Source organism: Coloeus monedula (genome assembly GCF_965178545.1).
Source record: "Coloeus monedula genome assembly, chromosome: 3".
Lineage (NCBI taxonomy): Eukaryota > Metazoa > Chordata > Aves > Passeriformes > Corvidae > Coloeus > Coloeus monedula.
Window position 1 is genome coordinate 38,463,674 of NC_138783.1, and position 20,954 is coordinate 38,484,627.

Consider the following 20,954-nt stretch of genomic DNA (forward strand, 5'->3'; position numbering starts at 1 on the left):
ATACACCCTGTAAAAAATTAGGTTGTCTTTGTTTAATTACAAAGTGGCCTTAAACTACCAGACTCTGGGAATGACTTACAAGGTCTGTAAAAGACCTTTAGTTTGCCATTCCTACTCTGCTGTAGGCACCTGCAGATTTTATTGCTATATGCTCAGTATTTTAAGTATTCCTTTGCCTCCCCTTTGCTTATTTCCATTATTTAAAATGTTTTTTTCCTTTCTTCTCATTGCCAGATGTGAGATGACAGTCTCTCAAGTTTGTCTGGAGGGCCTGATTTCTCTTTCTGGTGCCATTAATAATGGAACAAAACCACATTAACGATTGCAACAACAGCCAGATAGGAGCCAGAAAGCTCCTTTTGCGCTCTAATGTACTGCATGAGTACATGGAAGTGCTTTATACAGAGGGTTTGCCTTTTTTTTCCCCCTCACCCTTTTGTGTTGATGTCTTTTTTGGACTTGATAAAGTGCTTGACCTTGTCTTTTGCTGAAGAAAAGAAAAAACCACCAGAGTTAAATATTCAAAGAGATTACAGACCTCAGATAGCCCTTTAGAGGTAATTTTATCCTGCAAGAACCCATAGGAGAAAACTCAGCAAAGAAATGTTAACAGTGAATGCAGGGCATTGCATCCGCCTGGTCAGACGGGCTGCAAAGGCTGCTCATTGCCTTGAGATGCTTTTGGTTGATGATGCAGTGAGCTGGGAAACAGCTGGCAGAGAGCAGGAGAGAGCTGTAGGCTTCCAAAGCAGCAAAGAAATGTGCACCTGGCACAGGCATAGTTGAAAAATAGGTAATATCCTGCTGGCCCCTCCTCTTTCACATGAGGTTAGTCATGTGAAAGAGGCTTAGCTTATTCTGGTCTTCTGGAAGTGAGAAGAACATTTGTTTGTGAGGTCTTGCTGTGTAAAAACATTCCTTCCATTTGTATGAGATGAAAAAGGATTTTTCAGCATCTGAAGTAGAACCTGGTCAAATCTGCCCTTTGCATGTCAATGGTTTCTTTTTGCCTTTTATTTTTTCAGCAGAGGCACAATACAAAAAGCCCCTTTCTTAGCTCAAATCAATCAATAGCTGTAAGAGGAATGACAATGGGCAGTTTTGGTCTGTCAGCATTCCTCCACTTTTTAAGCTATCTAGACTGCCTGAGTCTCCTTGTGGGTTTGGTCTGTGGGTTTTCAGGTTAGGGAAATAGGGGAAAAAATCAAATGATGATGCAGAAATGTTTATCTGAGAACACACAGATGCTTAGTAGAAGGGAGACATTTGGAAACAGCTTTTATCAAATAGGAGGTGCTCAAGGCACACCTTTGACCAGGGATGGCTGGCATTCTCCCATTGGGGTGCTGTTGTGGCAGTAAATACCTTCCAAGACAATACATCCTCCTTCTGTATTCACAGAGAGTGGAATATCCTCATGTTCTTTCAATGGGAAACCAAAGCACAAAGTTGCTTTTTTTTGAGGAAGTTTATGTCAAAGCAGAGAAAAGAATTCCTCACTTTCTTGAGTCTCTGAGGTGGTCTTTATCCTGCCTCTCTGAGAAGCCTGTTCCAGTAATTCACCACCCTCACTGTAAAAATTTTCTTCCTTATATCTAATCCAAATCGACTCTCTTCCAGTTTAAAACCATTACCCCTTTTCCTTTCACTACAGTTCCAACTGCTCCTTGGCATTCATCACCCGATCTTTACCCTATCTCCCTGTACTCTTCCCAGGATACCTGTTCCTGCTCCACTGCCTGTGCATTTCCTTCATGCCCTTTAGCTTCTCTAGCAGGTCTCGACTCAACCATGCTGGCTTCTTGCCATCCTTTCCTGTTTTCTTATACCTGGGGATTGAGAGCTCTTATGCTCTATGAAAAACGTCCTTTAAGATCTCCCAGCTCTCTTCTGCTCCCTTGCTCCTGTGGGCAGTTTTCCATGGGGGTCCTATTGACTAACTCTTTGAAGGATTGGAAGTTTTTTTCCTAAAATTTTTCCTACAGTTCAGGGTCCTGATGTTATTCTTCGCCTGACCTTTATCCCTCAGGATGTGAACTCCTCTAGTGCATTATCACTGCAGCCCAGGCTGCCTTCAATCTTGATTAACTCAACTTGTGTTGTGGTGGTAAAAATAAAGTCAAATAATTATGCAATTCCAATTAAGTAAAGAGAATCATGTTCCACTTTGGACACCAGAAGGTCAGTCGTTCATACAACCCTTCACCTCACATCAATGTCCCAAGTTATTGTCTATTGGTTAGTGTTATACCATACAAAGAACATACGAGAGGAGCCTTCATCACATGGAAGATTCATCTGACCATTTTCCAAGTTTCTAGTTCAACTTTGCTGACCCATGGTATTTTTCACTGTTGTCCATTAGCAGTACAAATATTTTCAATTTCAGAATTCAGCAAAGTGAATGGCATGTCTATCCACTCTGTGCAGAATGAAAACAATATCAAAATGGGGCAAGTGCAAAAGGGTCTCTTGTGTCTTCCATTTTTTCCTTTTTTCCCCCTCTTTTTACCCCCTTTTTTCTCCACTTTACTCTCCATTACCAGAATAGCATACTCTTTTTTCATCTCAAATCTTGGGATGCCCCAGCTGCTCAAGCCTGTCTCTCATCTCTGGTTTGATCACTGTCCTAAAATGCAGGAGTATTGATATGTACAGACTGGGCGACAAGTAAAATTAAACATGAGCAATAATTGAGAAAGGCAATAATTAAGCATGATTAAATTGGTCTAGATGAAATGCATCATTTAAATATTCACACTTTAGTCTCAACCGCACCTTCTATGTGGATCACCTGAACAGCTCTCCAGTTCATTTGGCCTAGATTTGGTGCAAAGTATTTACTTTGACCTGCCCTGCCAACACAGCTGAGTCCTCATGGGGTCTGAGCTGCCAAAACCAGAACTCTTTTTTCTACCACTTACTAGGCTCACTCTGGGTTTGCTGAAGCACTGAGCAGGGGTTGCCGCAGGGTCTCATTAGAGAGCCAGGTTTGATGATCCTCACTGCCGGCAGCCTCCTTGTCTATACTGGTTCCCATGTCTGGACACAGCACCTGCAAGGCGGCTGAGAATACAGAGCACTGAAGTGAATAGAACCAATCCCATCTGGCCCTGCAGAACAGCTGCTGAAGCATGTCAGGCATGTGGCCCTTCAAATAATGGCTGTGATTGAGCAATGGTGGTGTAATTATGGTGTCTCCCATGGAAAAAAGTGAGGGTAACTCAGGGCAGTCACAGCTCAGACCCTTGCACAGGCACAGAGGGTGGTTTCCCTCCTGGAGCACCACACACAGACATCACAACACCAATTACAGCTTTGGCCTTACACCCCACCTCAGTCTATGTGTGTGGAGGACTTAGGAACTGCTCCCAATACACCAGAGATGAGAACTTGATTTTTCAGTGCAGGATGGGTGGGTGGCTGTTGGAGGAGGTTATGCAGCACCATCACCGAGAGGAGACCTTCTTCCCTCACCTGTGAACAGACAGCTTGGTGTCCATTATACAGAGAATCTGCTGATGGAGGAGCCAGTTTAGATTTAGAAATCCAAATCACACTGTGGTCTTGACTTCTCATTGTTGGAGTCCAAGGGTGGCAAGCAGGGCTTTGAGCAATGTTAGCATTAAGACAGGAGTGGCAGTCAGTGGTTACCTCAGTGGTACCTGATTGCTCATCTCCAGCAGGGCTAGGAGAAGTAAGGAACAAATAACATCACTGGGATTTGTCAGTCTGAGCTCTGGGCTGGACATCAGATACCCTGGGGCTACCCTGAATTGATTCCTCTTAAAACAGACGGATAACTTTCAGAAAAACTTTCACTTTCACTGTAGCATTTTCAGTGATGATAAATCTACCTCAGTCCTTGCCAACTTGCTCTATTTAATGGACTTTACGTTTAAAATGCGGAGCCTCATTTGTAATCTTTATTTGTCTAGTTTTTACTTCCAGGCACTGGATGTTGACATAAACCCTGCCTGTGAGGAAAAAAGAAGAGACAAAGTAGCAGGAGCATGCTATGGGTAAGGTTGATCTCATCTAAATCTCGACATTGCAGTGCATAGCCTCCTACCTTCCCTGAGGACAACACAGCCAACAGCTGGTTTTAGGCTGGGATACACTTGATCTGTCTGTTGACACCTGCATTAGATTGTCCATGAGCCCACACTGACCGGCAGCTCGTTTGGCCAGCTGAGCACATGATGTGGACTGCTCCTCATTGCCCACCCAGTCACTGGTGAGTGCAGTTCCATAGCACAATGCCAAGAATCAACCTCCCTAAAGGTTCTGATACTGGATGATAATTTCCTACTTGTAATTACATTTCCAACCTGTCAGTTAGCCAGTTGTTAATCTACCTAATGTACATGGCATTGATTTCTCATTGTTCTTCTTTTTAAATCAAATTTCACTCTGATACCATCTCAGATGCTCTGCAGATGAACTATAAAAATGTCAAAGAAAAGCAAGACAATGGAAGCCTCAGGGCATCTCAGTGCATCTTGCCATCCCAGGCAACAACAGAGTACTCCCCAGATGCTGGTGTTTTCTGCTTTATGTAGCAGCTATCTAGGCTGAGAAAAGTTAATGAAAACTGAAACTGTATAGAGTCATTGGCATGGATACTTCTAAGGGTCAAAGGAGGTAAATCCACATGTGGAGAGGTAAACTGGGGTCCTCCAGTGCCCAAGTGAATTTTTTATATGGGGGGAAAGAAAGAGAGAGGAATACTGAACTGGAGGCTGTAACCCATGAACAGAATGGCTTCATGGGAGCTCGGTCATTATCCCCCATGCTAGCAACACCTCAGGGACCTTGGGTCTGCTGGACTGGAACAACTAGACATTTGGGCATTAAGTAGAGGACAGAATTACTTTTATATTTATTTTACTTGCAGCTAATTGCTTCCAAAACTTTGTCCAACTTTGATGAATGTTTTCTTTCTAAGTTTGCTGGGGGATGTTCTGAGGAGAGAGTCATATAAGGATGGAAAATGGTAAACATTCATGAGAGTTACAGTAATTGTGTCTTTGCCATTTTCCTCTCTTCACACAAAGCGGAGCGCTTTTAGTGGTATGAAATTTAGGGAAGCTTTGCAAGGGCCAAGTATGGCTGAGTATGCCAGGTACCCCTGACAGCAGTAAGATTCTCATGTTTGAAGTTGCTGTGAGTTTCCGTGGTGACGCTGGGTGGTAACACGGTGGTGGTGGTGACACTCTTCAGCAGTGTCCTTTGCTGCTCTCTCAGGAAGCTGTGGATCTATTGCCAGCCATGCCAAGCCTGTTAGCACAGAAAGGCTTTAATGTCAAACTTTGGGTCCCTGCAGGGTAAAAGCAGGAGAAGTTGAGCACAACAGTGGAGTGAAAAGGTATCTCCAGATGTAGGCATTTGCCTGTCAGAGCTGCTGTATGGGGTGGATCGTGGGCTGCATCAAAAGCAGCGTGGCCAGCAGGGTGAAGGAGGGAATTCTGCCCCTCTGCTCTGCTCTGGTGAGACCCCACCCACAGTGCTGCATCCAGCTCTAAGGTCCCCAGCACAGGAAAGATGCACTGAGTGGGTCCAGAGGAGGCCACAAAGATGATCAGCGGGATGGAGCACCTCTCCTATGGAGACAGTTGGAGAGATACAGGGTTGTTCAGCCTGGAGAAGAGAAAGCTCCAGGGAGACCTCATTGTGGCCTTCCAGTACCTTAAGGGGGCTTATAAAAAAGAGGGAAGGGGACTTTTTATATAAGCAGATGACAGGACAAGGGGCAATGGTTTTAAAATGAAAGAGGGTATTTATAGATTAGATAATAAATTCTTTACTTAAAGGTTGGTGAGGCATAGGAGCAAGTTGCCTGGAGAAGCTGTGGATGCCCAATCCCTGAAAGTGTTCAAAGCCAGGTTGGATGGCGCTCTGAGCAACCTCACCTAGTAAGTGGCATCCCTGCCCATGGCAGGGGGCTTGGAACTAGATGATCTTTAAGGTCCCTTCCAAGCCCCTTACATTCTATGATTCTATGGTCAGGAAGCAGGGTGATGACCTTGGCATGAGGACATTGGGGTTTCACTCTTATCTGGGTCGTGCAGCAGGTCTGTGCCCTGGATCAAGTGAAGCATGTCAGCTTGGTCTGCTCCTGCTCCACATAGTGGGATGGACAGGTCCCCAAACTAGGTCACCCCTAAATCTCTCAGGGGAGTATGCTTGAATCAGCATACGGCAGCTGTGATTTAACGAGAGCCCTGTTCTCCTGGCGCTGAGGTAATGATAGCTTTGGTGCCTCCCTTGGCTAAGCACGACCTCACATGCTCCCACTCAATCACTGCTGTGTGAAAGACTCCAGTGGGTGACTACCTGGGACCATAGTCAATGGCAATGCTTTTGATTTTTAAACCAGTTTCTTTCCCTTTTCTAGACACATTATAATTAATATTTCATGGCAATCTCCGAGACATGGGAGAGAATTTCCAGTCTTGGTTTAACAAAGTATATCAACAGGACTGCTGTGCATAGGAAGGTTAGTGTGCCCAGGTGTTCACTAACACTAGCACAAAACATAAGGCTATGTGCTATTTTTCTGATGAGGAGCAGAATCTCCACCTTGCTGAGGATGGATGTTGTAAAAGAGATGAATGATCCCCACAGGGAGCAGAGTCATCAAAGCCGTATCTAGAGTGCAGGGCTGACAGACCTCCTCCTGAGCCACGGCAGGTGCCTTGGTACAATTCAGAGTCTTGTGGCTCCTTGCTCAGCTTGCTGCAGAAATGCATGGTGGCACCAGCAGAGCTTCTCACCTTGTGCATGCACATGCTGGAAGTAAATCATAGAGCAGCACCTTGTTTTCACCTCAGCAGCTCACTTGGCTGTGAGAGTTGCTCTGCTGCAGGGTATTTTGGTTATGCTAGTAAATATCTTCCTTTCAACAGCGCCAGGTGTTTCCACTCACAGCAGCTCCCACAATAACTTTGGAAAGGTACTGTGAGTGTGGTTCCTGCTGGCTATTGTGGGTGGATTGCAACTGACCCCTGGTAAGATGCTGCACAGCTGCTGAGGGAATGTCAGCCATCTGTGAGCCATTACTACAGAGTCCTCCTGAATCTTCAATTCAGCTCACATCTGAATGATCCATCTCACTGGGGGATGTTCTCAGTCCATCAGACTTCAGGCTAGAGGCCAAAATCACTATTTAGCTGGGTTTCTTGTCTTCCAAGCCATTAAGGATTTATGCAAACTAGGTATTGGGGGCTCTTGTGTACTCATCTGTAACTCGAATCTTTTGGGATCTTGCCTTCAGGATTTTAGGATTTTGTGTCCCTGCAGGAAAGTTTAGGATCAGTTTCCAGCACCCTTCTGTCATCACAGTCCTCTGAGTTCTCACACACCAGTTTGTGTATGTCACGTAGCATCCTGTTGCTCTGCTAGGGTAAAACTTTGACACAAATGATTTACCAGGTTTTAGACAAATTCACCCAATAGTCTCTCTGGCACCTCTGTTCTTCTATCTGGTTAAGTTTTTGTAGATGGTGGCTATGTAAATCTTTCTTATTGAATAGTTAAGGGCTGTTGCTTTATCTTGCTTACCTGCTGCTGCCCTACCAGATCGTATAGAGGGGATGTCTCACACATTCCCAGGCTGAGGGATCCACTGGCAGATACTGCAGTGGGGAGAGACACGTGGAAAAAATTCTGCAGTATGAAGGAGAGCTTTGTAAAGTATACAAGGAATGGTGCAGAACTGATATTATTTCTGGACTGCTGTGGCAGTTGCACTGCTTTCATTAATTTGTGTTTTTAGAGGTGTGATGTGCTTTCCAGGGATGATTATGCTAAACCCCTTGCTGTGTAATGGAAACAGGTCTGCTCACCAGTTTGTTTTTTTTTTTTTAATCAAGAATACCCAATCTATCAGACATTGAGTTGTTTCCTTTGTGGTGAGAAAAGTATGTGACTTGGGAGCACCCTAAGTGTTGGAGCAGAACTATAGCTTTGCTTTCTGGTGGAATACCAGGGGCACCTTGAAGCAATCACTGCTGGGGCCCAAGGTGTCCCGTGGTCCTCACCACAAGATTGTACTCCACCACCATGTGACTTTAATCACTGCTGAATTCAAACTCACATATTCTCCTTGGATGAAGAGAACGCCTCTTTATTTCTCAGTGAGGACTTTAAATAAATCATTAGTGGAGAAAGCAAAGGGGAGAGCGATGCTGTCTGTGCCATACTCTAACTGCTGAATTCATCACGGCCTTTCAAATGAAGTCCCACATTTAATTGTGTTTTTCTTCTAGTGCAGTGGTTGGGAAACACTCCTGTTTCTCCACCTGCTGCAAGGGGATGAGAATGCTTGTTCCCCCCATGATATTGCAAACATCCCAGCTGCGAGGGAGGAGGTTTCTCTGAAACAAAGCCTTCGCCAGGTATGAAACAGCAAGGATGGTGCCCAAGGTGAGAAGCACGGTGAATGTTTTAAAGGGGAAGAGCTGGCTGTAGGTCCCGTTCACCAGGGAGCAGGCTGGGTAGTGGATGACAGGGGGGATGCTCAGGGCAGGCTCCCCTGCCAGTAGCCGCAGCAGGAGCCCAACCAAGAAGCCAGCAGCTGATCCATAGGTGTTTGTGCTGGGAGCAAAGAGGGCACAGCAGAGCTGGGGGAAGAGGAGGGCGTACACCAGCTCCCCACTGAGGAACCAGAGGTCGTACACAGAGCTGGAGTAAAAAGCCAGACCAGCAGCCCCAGCCCCAAACACCAACATGGAGGTCCTCATGGCCCACAACACCTCTGTCTCTGAAGCCTGTAAAGCAGAGATTGCAGCATTAGAGACACAGTGTTTTCTGGCAGGATGGCCAGCATTGCGCTGGCCTGGGCTGGTTCTTGCCAAGCCCTTGATGCTTTCAGGCACTACTTGCCACCAGCAGCCAGGCAAAGCAGGGTCCCCTGGAGGTGCCCTCTGATTTAAGGGTCATGGTTTTATGCTGTTTCCATTAACACCTTAGCCCAAATTTTATGCCAGTCATGTTAGAATGAGCAAAGCTCACCCGTATGGGGTATTGGTACCCCTACCAAGGATACAAACACCCCTGGATTATGTTTGGAGCTCTATCTCCAGAAATCAGTTCAGCAGCTGAAGGACACACACCTTCAGCCACAGACTGGTTTAGAAATAGCCTTGAAACAAGACTGTCTTTCCTGACACCAAAACTGCTGAATGCTGCAACCAGGTACCTTTTTCCTCAGGATTTTCCTGTAGATATTGTGAGCAAACATGGAGCCAGTGGAGAGAAGAGCTGAATCTGCAGAAGACATTGCAGCAGCAGCAATGGCCCCCAAACCAGTAATGGAGATATACGCTGGGCAGAGATGTTGCAAAACAAGTGGCAGTATCATTGCTGACTCCCCTCTCTCGAACGGACTGGGAAGACCGTAGCTTGTCTGATTCCAGTCTTTAAAACAAGGCAAGGAAAAGTCACAACAAATCCTTTGTGGACATTTCTGCTGTCTTTGAAGTTGCCTTTTCACAGGGGCCAGTCACAGAAGGGCTAAGAACTGAGATCCACTCAGTATTTTAGGACTTAGATTAATTTTTGGGTTCTTCTGTGAACTTTTGTGATTCCCCTTAGCATGCTGCAGCTCCCACTAGATCAAAGATTTCCCTTTTCCTCAGCAGCATCTATAGAATTACATATGCTTTGTGTGATTCCAGAATTGGCTCAGGTAAAGGTCAACCTCTAGACACTGCTCATGAGGATAAGGGAATTGGATGAACTCATGACTTCAGCTGATTTCCTTAAATGTTCGGTGATCTGGCTGCTCTTTTACCCTTGCTCACAGCCAACACAGGACTGATCCCCTGCATGAAGGCTGTGAGTTTACAGGACTGAACTTCTTGATTCCTTCAAGCAAGAACCTTATTAACAATCTGTAGTAATATTCCTGGGTCTTACATGTCTAAGACATTAACAAAAGGAAGCATAAAATTTCTTCTAAAATACAGGGTTTTAGAGAGTCTTTCCTCAGTGTAAGGTCTGTGAAAAGTCATTTCATCATAAGGAAATATCTTTAAACAAATCTTGGGCTTTTTAAATGTCTTTAAATAGTTGTGCACTGTACCTCAGAAGGCTCTGCATTTCTGGTACAGTTCACCTATCTTGGTGTCAAGGGCCACAGGCCTGGGTAATTTGAAGTCTCTATTGGGACTTCTTTTAATCACCTTTGCCAAAAACATGTTGATTACTCAGAGACAAACGGTTCATTTTACCTGTTGATGCTGCAACTGCCCCAATGAGCACCGAGGGGATGGCCATTGCAAAGCACCCGAGTCCAGAGAGGTAGGAGATGAGCCTTGCCTGTCCTGTCGAGGCAGCAGAGAGCACCCTTTGGAAGTAAGTCTGCCACGGGATGCTCCCAAGCACCTGAAACATTCATAGGTTACCAGTGGTACCCACCAGGCTGCTGGCTGCTGTACAGCATCATCCACAATAATCTTTAGTGTTATCAAATTCTCATTTCAAATGCATAAATGTTGCCCAGCTCTAACCTCTTGAAGATGATATTTCTGATAGTTGAGAATTCCCTTTTCCTTTGGTTTCATTGCCAAGGATGTGAAATTTAAATGAAAGCAGGTAAATGGTGTGGCAGACTGAGAAAGCTGAAAAATGGTTGCTTGGAATGGTGAGTGAGGCACAGAGAAAGTGAAAGGAAAGTTTTTCAGGAATGCAACTTTTGTAAATAAATCTACCCAAACTTAGATATTTTGCATTTAAAATGAAAAATAAAACCACAATTTTCACTTTCTTAGTGCACAAAATTAATCAGATAAAATCTGAAGATTCTGTCCTCACCAAACAAGCTTCTGTGTGTCACTATTATCAGTTCAGTAAGAGCAGAAAAACCTCCTGTAGTCTTGGCTAGATTGGTAACTCAAAAGTTGTGTCGTGCACTGGAGCCAATGGCACTGTGCTTGCTGATGAACTGCAGTCATGTCATTTTAATTTATTATGTTTTTTCAAATAGAGGGAACTTTACATACTTACGTTAGAAGCACACTATTGAGGCTGCAAGACAAGCATCTCAAAAGGTAGGAAATTACTCATTTAGGTGCCAGGAGAGAAACGGACTTTTTGGATGGTCTTACTCAAGAGGTATGTTCCTCCATGTGGGTTAGGGATGGAGTGTCCTTACTGCTTCTTTTCATCCCATAGCTGAGCCCTGAGTCTCCCCAGTCCATTTAGGTTGCTGCAGGGAGTGCTGAGGAACAGTTTTACACATCCAGCCCCTGTCAGCTGGCCTTGCAATATAGGGCTCCTGGCTGGAAGAACCCACACGCTTTCCAGACAGAAAGTCCCCACACAATTACTCCCCCCAACCACTTGTCCAAGAAATACTCCGTACCAAGTAGAAGAAGTCATCCAGCCACCTTCCAAGATAGTGTTTTTCTATCTTCCCAATCCAAGGGTCTTGGTAAGATTGATGGGTTGCAGTGTAATAAATACTTTCTGTTGCAGAATTCACCAGGGCAAAGGGGATACAGATCCACTAGGATAGAAACGGAAATCGTTAACCATTTTCCCAGTGTCCTTGTTCTTGGAGAACAGATATTTAGATTAGGGTATATGTAGAATGTAGAGTTACATAAGATTAAACCTAGACTTAGAGTCTTCTTTTCTCCCCCTTCCTTGCTCTAAATCTACATGTTTGTGTTTTATGGCATCATCAAGAACATGTCTATAATTCAGGTTAATTGGTACTTTCTGTAGACAGATCTCTCTCCATTTAAGATGGTTCCTCCATTCAAGATGATTCTGGACAGGTTCTGCAAACTTCATTTTTGTGCAGACCTTTCTGTGTTCACCCAGCAAGGCCAATGGCTTGTGTGAGCACAGTCTGAAATGCATAAGGTACAAAGACTTATAAAGACTGTAACATTTTTCAGGAAACCTGTTCTCCTAAAGAGGACCTGTAGGTCAAGGAAGTTGGTTTTGGTCTGAGACATGCCAAAAATAAGAGCAGGATTTTTCCCTTTAGTTAGAAAACTGCTAACAAAGAAATGCACAGGACTTGCCAGGCTGAGGGTAATGAAAACCATCTGGATGACATCAGTGTAGGCAACGGAGTAGAGGCCTCCCTGTAGAGTGTAAAGTATGACAGTGCATGCCGAGATGGTGATAGCCAAAGAGCCTCCAATATCCAAGATGACCCTCATTGTTGCTCCTGCAGACAAGGACAGCAGTCAAGTATTTTAGGACAGATTTTGTACATGCAGAACACAGAATAAATAAGAATATGTTACTCCTGTGGTGACAGTACAACACAGTGTATGAAAAATGCAGTCTACAGAGAGTGTGCTGAGTGGGAACTGGAGAAAGCACATTTCCTTCCTGCTTTTACTGCCTCACCGTGCTGCATTGCCATTGCCAAGGCATTTTGCCTTCTTACATCTGCTCTCCTACAGGCAAGAGGAAGGTACAAACTCACACTGGCAGATTTCTCTATTATAATATAATGAATATATAGCCCTATTTGTTTAAAGCCTGAAAACATGTTTTCCAGAAATGAGAAATGCTTGTTCCCCTCACAAAAGGAGACAGGAAGCACAACTTTGACAATTCCCAGATGTATATTACACTCTGACAAGTCCACATGACCTTTAACAAATATAACAGGAAAACAAGTATTTACCCAGGGATGCCAGGATAGCTGCAAACCAGAACACCTCTCCTAGCAGTGGCGGAATGAAGAGTAAGGTTCCCATCATATTCCCATAAGTTTCTTGAAGGGGGTCCATCACTGTCATGTAATTCTTGGATCTCATTGGATTTACAAAGAAGAAACCACCTATCAGAAGTTAATGACATTTTGGTAGAATTTTGCATGTTTTATATTCCAGGAAAAAAAAAGAGGTAAGAATAGTATGGTATTTGAGTCTCAGACCCACCTAGTGAGCATGGAATTCATACATAATTGATCTTAGAGAATGATGCAGCCAACCAGACACCGGGGCTTAAATTCACCTGCTAAAAGTGGGGTTTCATCCATTCAAGAGGTCCCAGCTTATAAAGGGTATCTGCTTACAGCTGACATATATGACCAGGCACTTTTGGCATGCCTGCATCTTTCTGGAGTGGCTACTGGAGGCCAAGGAAGACCCCTATGTCACCCCAAACAGCATAAAATATCTGTGTGACTGTAAGAGGAATTTAGCTCAGTGGACACCCATATATAATCTGCTCTCCATCCCCAATGACCTACCAATCTGAGACATAAAGTTTTCTGAAATGCATCCTGTGGAAGATGTCACTAGACAGAGTGAGGCGTTGAAGACTCATATTTGGCTAAAAAGGAGGCAAAGTTTGTCCTTGGTCATGTGATACAACCTGTGGATACATGGTCCTTTTCTGATTACATTTTTCATTTTGGCGGCTTCATTGTCTCTTCCCAGAACTATATTGTTTTAATCTGCACATTGAGCAGAGTCCCACCCACCTTCATCTAAATATTATACTTCATAAATATTAGACTTCAGATGTGCAGCCATCTCATTAAAACCAAAGAATATGTATTGTGTCTAACCCTGAAGCCAATAGGACTGCTTGTCTGGGCACCACTGACCTGAGCAAAGATTGCAGGATCAGACCTGCACTCTTCAGTTTCATTAGTAAGAATTACTCACATAAGCAATGCTGGCAATATATGTCCAAGCCTGATTCATATTCACGTCAGTTGGACTCTTTTCTTTGACTTGACAATAAAGGTTATTGTTCTTTTAGAAATTCCCGTGTAAGGTCTGCACAGGTCTCCTTGCTTTCATCATCCTGTGTCCCTAGAGAGTTACGGTATAACACAGTGTGGCCTGGAAGCAACGTTGGTCTTGGCAAGAGAGCTGAACCTCAGCACGAGTCCAGTAATTCTCTGAGTTAGAAATGCCAACTCAGGTACAGAACACTGCACACTTAGCTTAGTTTCAACAAAAAAAGAGAGCAGCTATAAAGTGGGATAAGCTGGATGCATGACCCATTCATCCTGAGACAAGACTATTGAGAAGAATGCATCTTAGTGGAAAAATCAAGGTCCTATTATTTCATCACACAGAAATTCCAAGGAAATAATTAGATACCAATACTCTCAATTGTCTATGCATTAGAGACCATGTGAAAAAAAGCAATACGCACATAGACACACTCTTCTAAATTCTCAGATAAGATTTTTGTCCTATAAATTGCTACAAGCAGGCAAAACTCCACACTAGCTCCAAGCTACCCTGACTTGTTATGTTTCAGTTCAGAGGTTAGCATTAGAAATGCTTATTCTCAATATACGGGAGACTGAAAAAACAAAATCACATTTAAAATGTACCCTATATTCTGTTACATATGTTAATATACTCCTATGATATAGTTTTAAAGCTTATGTGTCCTAATTACATGAATTATTTACCAATAGCAAGGGACAAGGCAAATCCCAGCGGTGCCTGGACCCACAATAATCCTTTTGAAGGCAGGTAGACAATTTCAGCTGTGCTCTCGATATATGCCCCTCCAACCCAGGTGGCTGTAAACATGGAAGACAAAGAGGTCAGAATTGAGAGACATATTCTCAACTAGCCTTGTAGGACACTGAGAGCTTGTAAACATTTTTCTCATACACATATTTAATCACACCTCTATTTTCTTTGCAAAGTTTTCTCCCATACAGAGATGTGCTGCTGACTACAGATAATAGTATTAGAATCTCACTCTAAATAGTTTTCCAGCTTCAAGAATTCATATGTGTGTGTGCACAGAAAAGCTCAATGCTTAAACATTTAGAGGCAATTTGAATATAGTCACTTTTAATTACATTTTTTTCTCAGAGGAAGAGTTTTGCTAGAGGAAATAGAATTGCCTTTGAGAATTGCCCTCCTTGAAGAGCATTGCTTACAGGGCCTAAGAAAGTAGACATTAGGGAAAACAAATGCAAGCAGACATTGCAGTCAGATAACAAACTTACAACAATGTCTTAGCCAGGCAAATGCCACTGGGGGATGCCTTTACAAAAAAGAGGTCAGGGAAGCAAGTTTCAGATTATGCCAGGCAGCAAGGAGAGAAAAGAGAAGCTGAGGGAAACTCTGTTTAAGAGAGAGACCAATGCTCACCATGAGTGAGAGTTTATTCCACACAGAACTGGACTTTTCCATGAGTAAAATTCTTCTGTTATGTTGGATAACAGAAACTGGTTCACAATTAAGACCACAGTTCTCCTTAATAAAAAGTGTTGTATTCTTTTGTCACTCTTAAATTAAACTCTTAACTCTTAACTAAACTCTTAAATTAATCTCTTTAATTTAAAGAATCTACATAAACATTAGGTTCTGCTCAGTGAGGAGAGGTTTTTAAGAATCCATCCCAAAATGATTCATGAAACCATACTCCTTTAAAGTCACACTTAGGCAAAATCTACCCTGACATTAAAGGAGTTCACTTCCTTTGAAAGAAAAGTCACACAGAACTATGCAATACATGTGCTTTAAGAAGAATTTTTTAAAGTCTTAAGAAAGCTTACCTGTTGCAGTAAACAATCCAAGGAAAACATTTATATTCCTGCCTCCAACCATGGCCATCTCTGTTGGGTTCCTGTTCTGCTGATCCTTTCTGCTTTTCCAAGAAGCCCAAATTCCAGTAGCTAAAGTTAACATAAAAAATACACTCACAGATACTAAGCCTGGTATATTTAGAGCCATTTTGTGTTGTTGAATTTAGGTTATAGAGAGGAATAATGGCGTGATGATAATGTTCTTTGATCGAGTACACAATCAGAAAAAATCAGTAAAAATAGTGGTGCCTTGTAAAGAAACTGCTGAGTATTTGCTGGACTTGGCAACAAAAGAAGCAGTATGAAACAGAGTGATAAACGCAAAAGTCTGGAGAACTGGATGCAGAGTCTCAGTCTTTGGAAAAACACTGGCAGTTCTGCAGCCTTCCCCCTTCTCCAGTAGATATCCAATCCTATTTTTGTGAGGAGCAGTGATTAAGAGCATAGGAGTTATTGTTGATATGAGTAATGGAAGACTGATGTGAGGGGTAATACCAGATTGGTTTAAAGTAGGAGAAATGTTATCTTTTGTCTGATATGAAACGGTATGAAGATAATCCGTATTTCTCTGGGTTCTAGGCACAAGGCTAAAGCAGAAGATAGGGCTAAGAACTTGTCTGTTTAAAGCTGACTGAACCAAACTCTCAGTAATGATCACAATAAACCTAGGAAACAGTAAAAGAAGATTTACCATTGTCCAGTGAAAGGACCTACATGATGATACTCAAAGCAAGCATTGGAAACTGGTAGGAAAGTGAGCTGGTGGTGGACTCTTCAATTAAACTATAGGAATGATACAGACTTTTTGAAACTACTTTGTGAAACTCCCTGTAAGCGGAAATAACTGTGGGAAAACACCTCATATATGCATTCCAGAATTAAGCTGGTTACATTTCTTGTAGAGTTGCCACACCGATATCTTTTTAGTTGCTCTGTCAGTCTTTACCATCTGTCCACGTATGGCTCTTTATAACCAATTCTATGTCAAATCTGCCCTTTTCAGGGTACATGTATGGCTTTCCTGGATACCCTTGTTCATCAGTGGAGTGGGTGGCTCCTTTCCATGGGGAAATCTCAGATGCCTTCTTCTCAGATGCACTCTGAGTGAAAGACCAAATCTTTAGGAAGGTTTTCTGCAGTGTGCCAGCTCCTGCAGACAGACAGGGGTAGCTGTGCATGGAAAGGACAGTGGCACAGGCTAAGCATATCCCGTTGGCAGGATGTGGTAGGAACACACAGGCACATAGGTGATGGCTGTGGAAAGAAAGGGGGAGAAGTGCAGGAACTCCATGTTTTCTGTGACACCGCTCTGTACAAGGGGAAATAAAGGTTTTGGTAAGATATGCACAGATCTGGTTGGAAGACTCTATAATTAGTGCTTAAAAAGAAGTGAAAATTAAAAGGGATGAAAAAGCCTGACAACCAGATGATTACTTAACCTACCTTAGGACAAATATTCCTTTATATTTATAACCAAATGCTATTTTAACTGAGTAATGCCTTTTAAAATTGACCCAATGTTTTAAGTATCAAAAGGGACACTGTGCATTTAAAAGGCACATTTTTTGGATGGTAATTAGAAACACTCCTTTCCACCTTAAATGAACCTGCTACAAGGTCCTAGAAAGTGCAGCTCCATTGTGGGTGTCAGTGGAGACATTGGTGTCTCTGGTTTGCCTTCCTTGCTCAAAATGGGTGTTTCAAAATCTTTTAAAACACTGTACACATACTAAGTTTTTTTCTATGAACAAATGTTTCACAGCATATTTTGTAGACAGGAACAGGAAAAGGTTGAAGGTGCATGTGGGTGAGGGTGAGTGCAGCCAGGTCTCAGCCTTCTCTGCAGTCAGACACTCCTGGGAGGACATACCTGACCTTGCACCCTTCATGGGAGGGTCAACTAAATTCAACAAGCCCAAAGCAAGATTTGAATTTGTTCTTTGACATCTGCAGAGGATGTCTGGACTGTCCCTGCTTTTCTTCATCTCTTGGAAAAAATGCCAAAAAACTGTCAGGCATGAAATTCTCCAGGGAAACTTCATTTAGAGACCCAGAGGGGTGGAGGGCAGATGTGGTAGGACACAACAAAAGTGAAAATATTACATGATGGGATAAAAGAAACTTAGAGAAAGAGGATGTGTAAGATAGTTCATCTGAATCGGGAGTGGTTTTGCTGATACACAGTGCAAGGAAGAAGGATTGTATGAAAACAAGCTTATAGCAAGAAGACCAGTTCCTCACTGAATCTGTTGTACTGTCTTGCCATTAAATCACTCTCAGCTAATGCATCTATTTTAAGGAAAAAAATAAAGAAATCTCACCAATGAAGAGATTTTAGAGGTGGGCTTCACTCCTTGCTCATAATGAGGGGCTGCAGCTCCAGGTGCCAGCTGCTGGGCTGCTATTTCAAGCTCCCTGAGTAATCCATGGGGAGAAGTACACAATTTTAGGGGCGATTGACTCGCCTGTTTTAGGTCTGATGAGGAAGGACAGGGTCAGACTGATGAACTCAGGGTTGCTTCTAAGAGCAGTGTCACTGTACCCAGTAGATGTTTCAGAACTTGATTTGGATGCTCACATAGAGATGTCTGGTGTCACCTGAGATGCTGTAAAACCTCTGAGGTGTCCACTGGGGCAAGCCGAGGTTACAGTCCTTGTTGGAAATACCATGCCCTCCTGGAATAGCAGCCAGGATATTCTGGTGTATCTCCAACGATTCTGAGCTTAGGGGATACAAGTTCCTTCCAGTACCTGATGGGGCTACAAGAAAGCTGAGGAGGGACTTTTTACAAGGGCATGTATTGACAGGACAAGGAATAATGGCTTTAAAATGAAAGAAGTTAGGTTTAGATTAGATATTACAGAGAAATTCTTTACTGTGAGGGTGGTGAGGCACTGGCACAGGTTGACCAGAGAAGTTGTGGATGCCCCATCCCTGGAATTGCTTGAGGCTGTTTTGGACGGGGCTCTGAGCAACCTGATCTAGTGGAAGGTGTCCCTGCCCATGCCAGGGGGTTGGAACTAGATGATTTTAAGGTCCTTTCTAACTCAAACCATTCTGTGACTCTGCAATACTCTGCTGAGCTCTTAACTCTTACACCTCATTAGTTGGCCTTGATGGAACAGACTCTGACATGGGTTGTAGATAAGAACAGAGGAAAGCCTGAAAGAAAGTGAGGAGTGCTGTGTACCAGTGAAGTTTTCTATCTATTGTAGAAATGATCTGCACTGTAGTGAGCTCTTACAGCTACTCAGCTTTGAAGCTGACTGACAGGAAGAAATAAAGATGGACAAAGCAGTGGCTTCTGTGCCTAAGGCCACACCTTTGCTCTGCCTTTCTGGGATAAATATGTTACATTACTGCTGATGGGCTTTGGATGGTTCTCTGTGGCCAGTGGGATCAGGACAAAGGGGTGCTGCCGGGTGACAGAGGTCCTACAGGGAAGGGCATATCTGAAGGGTGGCTGTCCTCATCACTCCTCTGGAAAGGGACAAGCCCAAAGAGCTGGTGCTCTGTGGGAGATGAAATAAAGTACTCTGAGAGTTCGGAGAGGTTTGGGGTTTTTTTTTAATTCCCTTTGGGATTTTTTTAGGTTTGTTTGCACAGAAGGGTTCACCTGGGAGGAGAGGCACAGGACTGGGACTGGGACAGTAGAGCAGAGACCGTGGCACTCTGAGGTCTGCAAGGATCAACCTCTCATTGCTTTGCTCTGCAAGCCAAAAAAGTCCAGAACATCGAGTACCAGCGCCTGAGGCATCTGAGCCATTTGCATCAAAATGAACTGACAGTTCCTCTTGAAATGAGAGGGTATGAACTAGTCTGTGGTGTCCAACCCAGGTATTTGGATTGTGTCCTTGATCCTGACAGCTGAAACTCTGGGCTGTTGGTCTCCAAACATTTACATTTTTTCAGGTGATGTCCTTGGTCTAAAGTTTTATTCCTATCACAATTCCTATCCCTATCAGTTCTAATTGCAAGTGATCCCCGTGTGAGCTTCAAATGCAGAACAGAGAGGGATAATTTGATGCAAACCCAACATATTTAAGTCCTTCTATCAGAGTCTGTGTAGTGAGACTGTACAGTGAATTAATATCAAAATGAAACAAATATTTTTGTCTTTATGTCTGGGTAGTTTTTGGCTAAGTTGATAGACACAGAAAAGACAGACAGACAGATAGATAGAAGATGAATATAGAGAAAAGATAGATATAGAAGAATATTATCAGTTCCTTAGTTTTACTAAATTCTTCATCTATACAATACAAAAAACATTTCAAGGACAAAGTTGCTCTTTTCCTTTGCTAGGAGATTTCCCTGAAAGAATTCTTTCCATTTTGGAAAAAACACCAAACCAATAACTTAAAATCTGTAGTAATCCTAATTCTGAAGCATGATATCTTATCTTCAGTCAAGCCAACTCTCTGTTGAAATCAAAGTTTTTATTGTATTTAGTATTATGTAGACATTTTCCTTTGAAGCCTTGCCCACCAGAAGAGCTTGGGTTTGCAGGTCTCCCCGCAGTGCTCGGCCAGCTCCTGGAGAAGGCTCTGATGACACTTCTGAGAGGACAGGCTTTAAATAATGTAAAATGTGATTTGGGGGATCCAAAAATGCATGAGCTGAAATAATTTCATCTAATTTTAGTCAGCTTTATATATTTTCACTAATAAATTTTTAGCAGCCTTGTGTTTGCGAGAGACAGGTGTTTGCTTTGGTCATCCACAGCTTTGTGTTGTTAGGTCCAGATGAGACTCTTGGATCTCTGGACATCTGTGAGTGGGTTCTTTGCTGCGTTTCAAATGGCTCCTGTCCATGGTGGGCAGCTGAACCTTGCCCAGGAAGGCAATGCCTCCCACTTGCCTTGGGCATCGCTTTCAGTGCGGCCTGGGGGAACGTTCCCTCTCTCCAAGGACTAGGTATCTTGATGCTTACCCTAGAAGAGGCTTCATTGTGGTGGTTCAAGTTAGACAATTTAACTCCACTTTCTCTGTTATTCCATTTATCTTCCTATTGGAGGTAGTTTGAACTCACAAGTCCTTCAGATCACACAAATCAAGCCAGAAAATAAGTTCAGAAGAGCAATATTTAATATTTACATATATCAGTGAGGCCAGTGGTCAAACAGTTGGAAGGACAGAGGGTGTTCCCAGGAGCACAGAGACATGACACTAAACATCCCCAGGGAAGGACAGCCTGGAACAAGCAGATGGCAGCAGCACAGTGAACTTATTTTTCTGTGCTGGAGGTGTGTCCATGGGCATCTCTTCCCCTCCTGGTGCTAGCACAGCCAAAGTTGGCTTTATCCCAGAGGTGAGAGTCAGGGAGTCAAAACTAAGGGATGAGGGAGGGTGAGTATTTAGGGACTATGAAGAGTTCATAGAACCCCCATGCTGATGAAGGAGTCTCTCT

General features: G+C 43.3%; 1 protein-coding gene across 1 annotated transcript; it reads right to left on the reverse strand.

The window, feature by feature from the left end:
• Positions 1-8,249: 8,249 nt before the first annotated feature.
• Positions 8,250-15,572, reverse strand: LOC309570791 (high-affinity choline transporter 1-like; the record flags this gene model as incomplete). Its single annotated transcript, XM_082277805.1, has 8 exons — positions 8,250-8,771; positions 9,203-9,420; positions 10,236-10,389; positions 11,369-11,512; positions 12,039-12,187; positions 12,656-12,811; positions 14,411-14,524; positions 15,515-15,572. 8 exons carry the CDS (start codon positions 15,570-15,572, stop codon positions 8,250-8,252), a joined length of 1,515 nt encoding a protein of 504 aa, XP_082133931.1.
• Positions 15,573-20,954: the final 5,382 nt, after the last annotated feature.